Source organism: Phacochoerus africanus, chromosome 7, assembly GCF_016906955.1.
Source record: "Phacochoerus africanus isolate WHEZ1 chromosome 7, ROS_Pafr_v1, whole genome shotgun sequence".
NCBI lineage: Eukaryota > Metazoa > Chordata > Mammalia > Artiodactyla > Suidae > Phacochoerus > Phacochoerus africanus.
In genome coordinates, this window is record NC_062550.1 from 78,390,732 (window position 1) to 78,403,445 (window position 12,714).

The 12,714-nt window shown below is 35.5% G+C and overlaps 1 protein-coding gene across 1 annotated transcript in view; it reads right to left on the minus strand.

The window, feature by feature from the left end:
• The window catches only part of ADAMTS20 (ADAM metallopeptidase with thrombospondin type 1 motif 20), a 170,511-nt gene that overhangs the window by 111,829 nt on the left and 45,968 nt on the right, over positions 1 to 12,714 (minus strand). Inside the window, exons 5-8 of the mRNA XM_047788004.1 lie at positions 7,922 to 8,005; positions 7,223 to 7,347; positions 5,836 to 5,876; positions 913 to 1,018 (exon numbers count right to left, since the gene is read on the minus strand). Coding sequence (XP_047643960.1) covers positions 913 to 1,018; positions 5,836 to 5,876; positions 7,223 to 7,347; positions 7,922 to 8,005 — 356 coding nt within the window. The remainder of the gene's footprint in view (positions 1 to 912; positions 1,019 to 5,835; positions 5,877 to 7,222; positions 7,348 to 7,921; positions 8,006 to 12,714) is intronic.

Below are 12,714 nucleotides of genomic sequence, written 5' to 3' on the forward strand. Positions count from 1 at the left end.
GACATAACCATACTAAAGGGAACTGAAGAGGCACTAGTTTAACAAAAAAGATCTCAACTTGAAATTCCACCTGAGTACTCAAATGATGTCAAGGTATGAACAGGAAGAGAAAATGTAATCAAATTAAGAGAGATAAGTCTAGCCTCAATTCCTTATTCCTAGATAACCAAAAAAGAGTGCTGTGGGTACATGTGGAATCATTTTACAGGTGATGAGCATCTAGGGGTTTCTAACTTTCTATGGGAGCTCCTAGGGTATCATGGGAAATCAGAGCCTCTCCAGCCTTGGAACATAAAACCCCAGCAGAATCTTTTTAATAATGTAGGAGCAGATACGAAAGTCCCAAATTTTTTACCAAAACAACAACAACAACAACAAAAAGCAGGAAAAAAAAAAGAAAAGAAAAGAAAAGAAACCCCAGAACTATAGAACTGGGAGGAAAAGTGTTTTAAAAATCTTATACTGATTAAGAAATTTCCCACAGGCTACATCCTCTGCTGGGGCTCTGAGGTAGAAAAGCAAGAAATGAGTGGGTACTACAAATAGTTTTGGAGTTCCCCAGAACCAGGAGCCCCTGGAGGCCCTCCCATTAGATGGTAGAGCACAGTACCTGGTCATGTATAGGATAACAAGGGATAGAGGCCAGAAGTGCTTGTCATGTAATCCAATACAGTAAATGAAATAAAAGAACTCCCAAGTTCTAGTTCTTTGCTTAGTCTGTTGATCTGTGCAGCCTGTCTGACCTAACATAGATCACAAAAGAGCCAGAGTTAGCATTTCAGGGGTGAAGATTACACTACTAATATTTTATAAAGAAATAAAGGTGCTAATTACTCAATGGAAGATGGGATTTTAGGCATCTATGCAATGGTATACAGAAGGCACATTACTGAGGGGGCCAAAGGTACTTACACGTGCCCAAGCTCGTGGGCTATGGTAAATGCAGCACTGAGTCCGTTTTCTTCACTAATAGAGCAGCTCCGTAAAGGATCACACAGGGTACCTAATTCTGCTAAACCTGAAAAATGTCACGTTTGTATTTCAACAAAATGGGAAATACCAAAATCATAAAGAAAGCACTAAAGCCTTTATCATTGACAATACTACTCAGAAATGATTGCAGAGTTGACTCTTAATATTGCATGAACGTTTTACAAGGTGAAGAAAGAAAGAACTGAATGATTTTTGTGTAGCTGAATCTTTTTAGCAAATTCTTGGATTCTTTTACTGAAGAAAATAATCTGAAATATGGGATGTGTGAGCAATTTTTAAAAAGACAGGAAGAAGGAGTTCCCGTCGTGGCCCAGTGGTTAACGAATCCGACTAGGAACCATGAAGTTGCGGGTTCAATCCCTGGCCTTGCTCAGTGGGTTAAGGATCCAGCGTTGCTGTGAGCTGTGGTGTGGGTTGCAGACGCAGCTCGGATCCCATGTTGCTGTGGCTCTGGTGTAGGCCGGTGGCTACAGCTCTGATTAGCCCCCGAGCCTGGGAACCTCCATATGCCGCGAGAGCGGCCCAAGAAATGGCAAAAAGACACACACATACACAAAAAAGAATGTTCCTCTCCCTGAAAAGAACATGTATTACAAGAAGAATGAAGTGTAAGGCCACATTTTAGTGTAAATAGTAGGAAAGTTAGGTAATGAGTATTTAAATATGTAATAGCACTAATAAAGAAAATAGCACAGAACATATAAATTATGAATTTTCTTTAATTTTTCTGAAGTAGCATACAATTATTCAATTACCAGATGATAACTGAATGAGTACAAACATTTTAAATGCTTAGAAATGTGCCTGGATTTAATATGTGTTAAATAAAACTTGATAGTGACATAATGATTGCAAGCCCTTGATTCTGCAACTATTTAAGCAATGGAAAATGTATCACATGTCAAGATCTAGTCACATTTAAATAAGTGTGTAACTCAAATCACTGCTTAAAAGATGAAGACAGCATGAACTGGCTGGCCACCAAAGACAACAAGAGTTACAATCGATATAATCCTAATCTAGAATAAGAAATTCAAAATAAATGCTCCTTACAACAATCCACCATTTTATTATCAATCGAATTAGCATTTTATTTTACTTTCGCTATGCTTCAATATTTGCTTGTAAATTTGTCTCTCTCCTGTGATGATTCCTTTCATTTAAAAAAAAAAAAAAAGATTTCCGTATAGAAAATAGCCAGTTCTTTACTATGAAGTTTGCATTTTGAAATTTCTTTTTTATGGGTAGTTTATCTAATTTTTTATTTGTATTTGTACAACCATCATCACAACCTAATTTTATAACATTTCCATTAATATAGAGAACATAGACTTGGCTACTGTGTTTAAGCTCTCTCCTCCTATGTATTCTTTTCATCACCAGTGTTGACAATGTTGACATTTTCCCAGCATTTAAAGTAGATTTCCTAACAATTAGAAGGCTTTATGGGAAATAGAAGTTAAATTAAGTCAGACCAACAAGTTCGTTTACCAATATATTTTTAACAAAAGGAAAGATATGCACTCTTTCTGACCCTACTGTAAAAAGGCCTTGCTTGGGCAAACCACCCCCGAAACAGTACCAAACAGCTGGCTGATGGTTTGTGCCTAGATTCACTCCTCAGCAGGAGTTCAGGGTTCTCTAAATCTGGTCAGAGAGAGGATAAAGTGGCACAGGCCCAGATCTCATACAGATTCTCCATGTTTGGAAGTACCCGAATCTGCACAGAGGCAACAATCTATCATCTCGAAGAATAAAAACCATTTTTCAACATACTTTGTAAAAATGCTCAGAGACTAAGGCCAATACTTGCAAAAGGAAAAATAAGCAGGAAACCCAGTATTTATTACCAACATCTTGTATTTGTCATTAAGAACTCTCTTTAGTTTGCTATTTTTGTCCACATATTTTAGATGGGAAAATAAAATACTAAAACTTGTGTTAATCCAAGCTGTGTAGCCTTGGGCAAATTATTTATTTACCCTCATTTTAAAAATTAGAATAATATGCCTTACTTAATAGGTTTGTTGTGAAGATTAAATGAGTAAAATCATGTAAAACCTTAATATAGTGTATGATATATAGGAAGCACTCAAATATACCAGCTATCATTATCATCATCCTTACCCTGACTTAAAGGATAATATGAATACTTTGTGCCATAGTCTATATTTCTAGATGTCATAATGATTTATGCGCATAGGAGTGGCTGAAAACTGCAAAAAATTAATGGAGACTAAAGACCACTCACTTCTACATGAAAAGCCCAGAATGTCTAGAACTAAATCATTTTTAAAAATAGGAAGATATGGCAGGTATATTCATACTTAACTTTTAGTATAAAGAATTGACAACAAGGCATAGATAATGTAAGAAATACAATATAGTCAATGGATTCTTCTCAGATGACTGACTCATAAAATACTTCTAACAAAGACAGAGAATGGTTTGCAAGGAGAATAGAAGGGGGTCTGTTGTAAAAGCTAGAGTAGCAGGTGTCTGCTTCCACATTTGTAGGAGATTAGAGTTTCTAGACAATCCTCCTACCACAAAGAAATTAGGCCAGTAATAAAAAAACTACTTTTTTAATGAATACTGAGCCTAGAATGTATGAGAACTAGTAAATCCTCAAACCTCTAAAATCTTAACACAGATTCTCTCCCTGTCCTTTTCTCTTAACCATGCATGCATACATTCTTACATATAAACATTTATACCCTGAGCCACATCCTAAATGGTAAGCAATCAAAAGAAAGGAAAGAAGCTACTCAGAGGGCAAATATTGATAAAAGCAATAAGATCCAGAGACTAAGAGCTTGCTAGAGGAATCTTCAAAGTAGAGAATCTGATTCTGATGTTTTTGCATTAAGTCAGGTATGCTGGTTCATTACACCCTTTGGATTACACCAAAAACAACTGAAAATCCTCTCTGGAAGAAAGCACACACTTTTTAAGTTGTCTACCACAAATCTTATGGTTTAATATTAAATAAATATGAGCTATGATCAGATATCACCAAACATAAAAGCAAATAAGTTGACATAAGAGAAAGCAGAAACCACATATTTGGCTATCAAATGTTTAGGATATGGGAATGGTCAAAGATGGAATATAAAATTACTTGAAATGAAATATTTAGGTAAACATGAAAGGCACTGCAAATATGAGCAAATATAAAAAGAATGCAAACAAAATGAACAGGTAGATTTTGAATAATAACTAACTAGGATATTTTAAATTGAAAACATATGTTGAAATGGAAAATTCAGAAGATGTGTGAAATACCAAATTAGATGCAGCCAAAAATAAAAATAATAAAATGCATGTTACATCTGCTTGAATAAAGGATAAAGAGAAAAAGAAATGAAAGCATGGAAGATAGGAGGAGAAGACTTAATACAAATATAGTAAGGGTTTGACAGAAGCAAGGAGACAGAATAGAAAGAAAATTAGAAAAAAATGGATGGGAATTTTTCAGAATTGCTAAAGATATTAATAAGAAGATATAGAAATCACAACATATTCCAAGCAGGATAAATTTTAAAATCTATATTAGGACAAATTTTAATGAAATTGAATTTTATCCAAGACAAAGAGAATTTTACAAGCAGTCAGAATAAATGACATATTAAAGAATCTGTAACTAAGCAGACAAAAAATTTCCCAATAGATGTCAGAAGACAATGCAATAATATATCAAAACCTACTGAGGGAAAATACTTATCAACCTAGAATTGGTATCTAGAATAATGGTAAATTAAAGATATTTCCAACAAATTAAAAAAGAGAAATTTTCAGTACATCATTACTGAAGGAACTCTAGAAGCACATAATTTGGGAAAAAAATGAAAATGACCTCAGAAGCAAGATTTGAAATAGAAAAAGAAATTATGAAAAATCATTGGCATATTTAATGTTGTCCCAGAGAAAAAGGAACCCTCCTACATTGTTGGTATGAATGCAAAATGATGCAGCCCCCATGGAGAACAATACGGAGCTTCCTTAAAAAACTGAAATTAGAGCTACCATTAGATTGGCCAAAATAAGAAATCTGAAGATCTTTGTGTTGATAAGAACATAACCAAAAGTAATGCCAATACACTATTGATAAAAGGTGTAAACTGGTAATTTACACTTGAGAAAATAATTTACTATATCTTATCAAGTTGAACATTAGCACATTTAATGACATACAATTCTAATCATAGGAATATACCTTGGTTCTTACAATAAATAGAAAAGAGCTGGAATCAGCCCAAATATCTCTTGCCAGGATATACATATGGATGATATACTGTATAGCAGTGAAATAAATGCATGAATTAAAGTGCAAAAAGAAGCATAGCCAAACACTTTCTTTTAGGAATGTGTACACATGCAATAAAAGTAGTTTTTAAAAGATGGAAGGAACTGGCACATTCAAAATAGATGCTACTGGCTACCTCTTGATGAAGTGCAAGGGGGTGGAATAAGGCCTTAACCCAGGCCATATAATAGTACTGAAAAATTTGTAATTCTGAAATCTGGTGGTGGATTCATGCCTATTGATTATTTGGCTTTAAATTTGCACACAAATTATGCATTATTTTGTGTGGATCTAATATTACATAATACAACACTTTAAATATGTCAAACTTTCCACAGTACTTGATATTTAGTAATCAACCGATAACATAAATATTACTATTCTTTAAAACTTATAGCAGTAGAATCAAATACTTGTGACACTATAATCATGGAAAAAGAGGTTTAAATCATAAAAGAAAGATCATCTAAACATCATTTTAAGTAATTCAATAAACCATTAAACATAAGCTGTATTTAATTTACAAAATAACTTACCTAAGGTGTCACATTTCTCTCTAGCTCCACAAATGTCTTCCCTTAAAACAAAAGATTTTGAAGCATTTTCAGAAAATATTTTTTCAGCAAGCCACAATAAAGATAAAGCAGCTTTAACTATGACATGACTATTACCTTCAGCTGACTTCTCAAATTCAGTTCTCTCAAGCGCTCCATACGTTTAAACCTAGAGTAACGCACTACTTTTTCCTATTAATAAGCAATAGGTGTTCCATGAACGAGATCACTGTAAATAGTGAAGCTTAACCAGCTTCAATGAAAAGCTCTTTACGTGTATTTTTCACCTCTCTCTGTTTATTTACACAGCAGCCTATCTAATTATACTCTCTTCTTGATGTTTTAATGTCATCACAAACTTCAGCTGTCCTCCTCTGCTGTAAATTAATGATGTTCTCAGATGTTCGCAAATTTAAATTTTTCGCTTTTTCAATACTTGGTTCTTAACCATTCAATAGGACATTCTCTAGTCTCTTGCTTCATAGTCTCCTCTTACAGACCTTTTCCTCTTTCCCATCTTTATAATCTGTAGTCTGCAGCCTCTGCTGCTTGGCCTCTAACTATAAAACACAGGTCAGAACCATGGACTGGTAAGAGAATACTGTGTTTAAATTTGAGTTGATTCTGCTTTAGTTTGGAAAAGAGATAAAGTCCACGGACTATATATCAGCTGTTTTACATGGACTAAAGGTTTTCATCTCAAGGCTCTGGAAAACCAAGATTTCTCTGAGTCTGACCCTCAAGCAGAATTTTTTTTTTTCCCCTTTGGCAAACCAACCAACCAACCAAAACAAACAATAAATCCAGGATCTTAATGTTTTGGTAGCATCAGTGTTGTTGCAACGAAGGTGTGAATTAACAATGTATAAACGGTTCTTGTAGAATGGATAATCATTTTATAATAGCGGCAACTGTTTTTCATATAAATAAATAGGTCTGAGAAAAACCCTAGCAAAAGCACCCAGTAATTAAGACAGGCATGGAGCATCAAAACAAGGAGGAGATAATTTTTAAGTATAGAGAATCTAAAATAAATTCAAAGATTCTCTTTTCCTAGCGACTGAAAGGTCAAGTAAAGGAACAAAATGTGTTCTCAGTTCCATAACTATGTTAATTTCCACATAATTTTCCCAAGTCACTTATTTTCTTACTAATATATTATGGAAATTATTTTGTTTAGGTCAAACTATTACTTAGCAACCTGACATTGCTAATTTCCTAAGGGATCAGCCCAGCGCTCTGGTCTGAAGTTCCCATAGAACGCTTCTGCGTATACCTGATAAAGAATTAAGGAAATAAGAAGTACTGGTGATCATGAAGGAGAGAAAGAGTAACGATTTTGGTGGGAAGGGTTATTTCTAAACCGTACCTAGTGATAAGAACAGCAGTATCATGGTGGGAAGGGTGGGCGTCATCAAGAACATTCTGAGTTTGTTGCCATAAACAGAAGTTGCGTAAGGTGGTGGCTGCATTAAAACTGATGACGGGTCCTTCCTGCACACAAAAAATTAACAATTCAACATTAAGTCAAAATATTCACAGCCCCTTTTCCTTCCCAGCATGTCAGTGTTTATGCAATTTATCAAATAGCATTTTCACAGGCAAATGAAGAAACGGCATCCTCTCTCGCTCATATTGCAAATGTATTCTAGCAATACTTAAAACAGTGTGATTAAAACAGAATCGAATGAAACCTTCTCAATGGAAATAGCCAACACTTAGGATCTAAAAGCTAACTTCTCAAAATTACCCTATTTTAAACCCTTCGACATCAGGATTATCACAGTGAATACTTGAATGTTTTTAACCCTAAAATTTCAAATTGTTTATTAATTTTTGTGCCTTCCTTATTTCCATCTCAACAGAAAAAGTTAACTTCACTCCTTTTCACATCAAGTTTTTAAAAATATCTGATTTTTTAAGCAGAAATTGGCACAACATTGTAAATTAACCATAAAAAAATTTTTAATCTCATTTCTAATAAGAGTTTCATGATTCCCCATATATATATATATTCCTGCTGGGAGCCTACTACAATGGGGTAACTACTTTTACAACTGTTTCTTACCTGTTCATCATGAATTATAATTAATTTTACAATTACTATGTTTATAAGATTTCCTATACTTGAGTCCTTGTAGATTGCTGCAACCTGCAAAGAAAAAAAATGTAGAGATTAGATGTCTAAAATGAATATCTTTTTCTCAAAGGTAAATTGAAACCAGTCTGAGAGCATCAGTTTTTCTAATTTGGTCACACTGGAATCTCCTAGGGAGCCTTTCACAAATCCTGAAGCTCAGGTCACACCCCTTATCAATTAAATCAGAATCTCTAGGGCTGAGGCCCAAGCATCAGTATCTTTTTAAATTCCATGGCATTTGTTTAATGATTCAAATGTAAAGCCAAGTTTGAGAAAGAGTATCCTAAATCTTGCTACTGGGATGTGTCTATTGATCTGAAGCATCCTTATCATGAAAAGCTGATGAGAAATGCAGAACCTCAGGACCTGCCCTAGACTAGCAAGTCAGAATCTATATTTTAACAAGATCCTTAAGTGATCTGAACACTCATTAGAGTTTGGAAAATACTGTTCTAGATGAGTCAGCAAGAAATTCACTACATTCTGTGTCACAATCCAGAACTTTGTGTCTACAATACATAATAAATACATAAGTTTTACCTATTCTTTTCTGGTAGTTTTATCTGATCTTTTCTCCCATGGTTGCCTATTTTCAATTCTGAATATGCTGATGGTTTTTAATTGTTTAGCACCACTAGACTCCATGGAGACAAATTCATCTAGAGTCACATAAAGAACCATAGTAGAGGTCACACTTCACAATCTGGTCCTTCAATCCCCGAAACTGGAGAACACAAGTCTACAAAGCACTCTGCATGGGTTCATTTTGGAACTCATAATGAAGATGCAGTTCAATTCACTAACTTATATCCACTTCTTGTAACAACCATAGAGGTTGCCACACTGCAGGAGTGCCCTTCCATGGCCAATGCCTCTGCCTTGCATACCTTTTAGACCTGGGCCACCTGTGCAATGAAAAATGCTTCTGACACCTGAATCCCCATCTCCTGGACTACTGCTCAAAGCAACACAGCAGTTCTTTCAGGGAGATGCTACTTCTCTCATTTATTTAATTTTTTTTAATTTTTAAAAATTTATTTATTTAGTTAGTTTTGCTTTTTAGGGCACACCTGCAGCATATGGAAGTTCGCAGGCTAGGGGTCAAATCAGAGCTGCAGCCGCCAGCCTACACCACAGCCACAGCCACACCAGATCTGTGCTGCATCTGTGACCTACATCACAGCTCACAGCAAAGCCAGATTCCTGATCCACTGAGCAAGGCCCAGGGGTCAAGTCTGCAACCTCATGGATGCTAGTCAGATTCATTTCCACTGTGCCACAATGAGAACCCCTCATTTATTTAAGTAATATTCAGCAATTACTCCTTGTTTTGTTGACTAGAGACCCAGCAATAAGAAAGAGGACATGGTCCCTGACCTTGTGGAGCTCACAGTTTCCTAGAAGTACCAGTAGTGAGGCCCTCACCCCATCAGCCAAAGTTGCTTCAACATAATGAATAACACGACTGCAAATGTTGTTTCTCTTTTATTTTATTATTTTTTTCTTTTTAAGGCTGAACCTGGGTCATATGGAAGTTCCCCTAAATTGAATTGGAGCTGTATCTGTGACTTTCACCACAGTTTGTAGTAACTCAGGATCCTTAACCCACTGAGCAAGGCCAGGGATCAATTCTGCATCCTCACAGACACTATGTCAGGTTCTTAACCCACTGAGCTACACTGGGAACTCCAGCTGCTGTTGCTTCTAATACCATATGGAGTGATACTAAAACCAGAGCCAAAAGCATTTCTGGAAATGCTGACCCTGTAAGGTCATGAACTTAATACACATTCCAGCATCTTTCCTACTGTTTTAGCTGTGCAGCCGCAAATACAGGTTTATCATCTTTACCCCCAGTGATGCCTTTGGCTCTAGTATTTTTTTGCCAAGAGTGGTCGTCACCCAGTGGAGTTGAGAACAAGTACAGCTAAGACAGGAAGAGGAAGATGACTAGCAATTTCCAGCTAGTCTGTTAGTACTGCAGTATTGCTCGCTTTAAAATGGGAGCTGTGGGAATCTAGGGCTTAATTAATTAATATATATATTTAAAGCTGCATGGAAAATGAGTACCTACTGTAGAAAAGGATACCCATATTTGTGACTTCATAGTTATTCTCTGATCATGTGAGGTTAAAAGTAGATACTTTCCTAAGTCAAATTACAAGGTAAACACAGCACCTCAAAGGTATGCCCCAAAGGCTCTTTTCCTCTAAAAATGAAAACCAGTTGTGAAGATTTGTCACAGGCCATCACACATTCCCAGGACCCCAAAGAAAAGAGCTGAGGTGCTGTGAAGTACCAAAACGGCTAAGTACCCATGCCTGAGATATGCTGACTACAAATGACAATCTTGATATTATAATATTAGATATAAAATATATTGCCACAAATATTTTCCGTTTCAGAAGGAAACAGATGTGGTACCTTTATTGAAAAGTGACCAATTTACCAGCTGGAATTTAAAAACACATTCCCAGCGTTCTGATAGTATGTTTTTAAATATATTACTCCGGCAAAATTTCTTTGAAATGTAACATTAGGGAAAAGATAATTCATATAATTAGGCAAGATGAGCAATGCTATAACACACAGTCCTTTAAATTAAATGGCCCCAGGTTCGAATTCTAACTGCCACTTGTGGATGACACCTACTTATCAGGCTGCCATAAAGATTAAATGAGATGGTGTACAAAAAGCATTTAGATCAGGCCTGACTCACAGCAATGATGGTTATTACTAGTACTTATAAAAACGCTTTCAGAAGAAAAGGCATATGTTACATATCAGTTCTAGTTCATGTGTTTCAAATTAGTTATCATAGAATGGCAAACTGAAAGCAAAAGATCCAAGAGCATCACATTTTCATTATTTCTTTCAATATTTATTGAATATCTACTGACTGTCAAATAGTGTGTTGCTTACCTAATCCACAGATGAATAGCGCATGATCTCTACTTCCAGGGGTAAAAGATCCAAAAGCAGATGGTTCAACTTAAATAATTATTCATATACAACCCCAAACCCCTCAGGTTGACATTTTGTTTTTACACTAAAATGGCACGTTTCTTCAAGGTCATCTTGATCTTTTATTGTATAACCTCCTATTGTTTTATGTATTGACCTTTATAATCTATATGCTTACATATGCTATACTTGTAAATTTTTTTTTACCACATTTCGATATTTAGAGGGGCTTTTATTGACTAACTATTCCATTAAGCTGAATTGTGAACCAGGAACATGAATGACCAGAAAGCCCACTGGTCACTTCAGAGGCTTCTCTAATTACCATGTACAACAGGCTTCTCTCATCCCTAAAACTACCACCCTCCGCTAGATCACAGAATCGCAGGATGTTGTGTTTGCTACTTCCTCATAAATACATAAATAGATGTGATATTTATTGAACGTTTATCAAATGCAAAATGTGACATGATTTTAAACATACTCATCCATTTAATAATTCTCACGATGAATCCTATGAGCTAGAAACTATTGTGTCCATTTTACATATAAGAAACTAAGGTGCAGAGAAGTTAAGTAACACAGTGAAGGTTAGGTGGTTAGTAAGCAAGAGAACAATTTCCATCCAAGGAAGTTTATCTTCAGCTCCTACTACTTCATATGATCTTATGGAACTTCAGCATTCTATCCTAAGTCCTTCCTAAGCAGCTCCTGGGAGAAGTTATTTCAGAGCTCTGATGTAGTTCACACCCTGGATCCTGACACTGTCCTGCTATAGTCACTTCACCATGGTCTCAGAAGTTCTATGCGGTCAGGAGACCTGGGTTTTAGTTCTAGCTCTTACTAGTTACAAGCCAGTTATCTAACTCTGGAAATGGGTTCATCTGCTCTCTGTCTTAATACTCACAACCACAGTGAGGCACTGAGCATCTTTAGTTACAGTGCCCTGGTGTATCAGATTACTCCTTTACCACTCATCACACTCCTGACAGCATTATCTAATGTTGGAAAAGGGGTGTGAGGACATTTGTTTTAAAGAACAAAATCATTTCACAGTTTGAGCAAAGCTGAGTATAAAACAAACAAACAAACAAAAAACACAGGTATCTTCATGGAATCTTGACTAGGCTAACATATACACACATATGTGTATATGCAATCTGTAAGACGTATTACAAGCAGCATTTCACAGAACTATCTAGCTAAGTGCTCTTTTTCCCTCCATGAAACCTGCCACAGGACTAGTATTCCATCCCACAGACTACACTGTAAGCAATGCTCGATCAGATCTTCTAAGGTACCTTTCTGTTCTATGAAGCCGCATAATATTGCTACATATTATTACAATCACTCCATTTTAGTGTGTTCTAAAATGGGTTCCATCTTTTATTCTTTAGGTGTTTATTTCCCTGGCATATAGAATTCACATTTCTTTACAGGTCTCATAAAGTAGTAAACATTGACTCACAGAGAATTAGCAAAAGGTAAATAAATGGTAATGAATTGTTTAAATATTTTAAGAAAATCCTAGGTAAAATATAGTTTATGCAAAGCATGAATCAATTACTATTAGCATTAACTGACTAGCCATTTTGAAATAATTTCCAAATAGGGCTCCAGGAAACATTCGTGTATGGTATGTTTAGAGATCACCTTTTTTAAAAAAAATTATTTAGGCCATTTTTACTAAGATAATTGACATACATCACTGTTTTAGTTTAAGGTGTAAAACAGTGATTTTATATCTGTATATATTG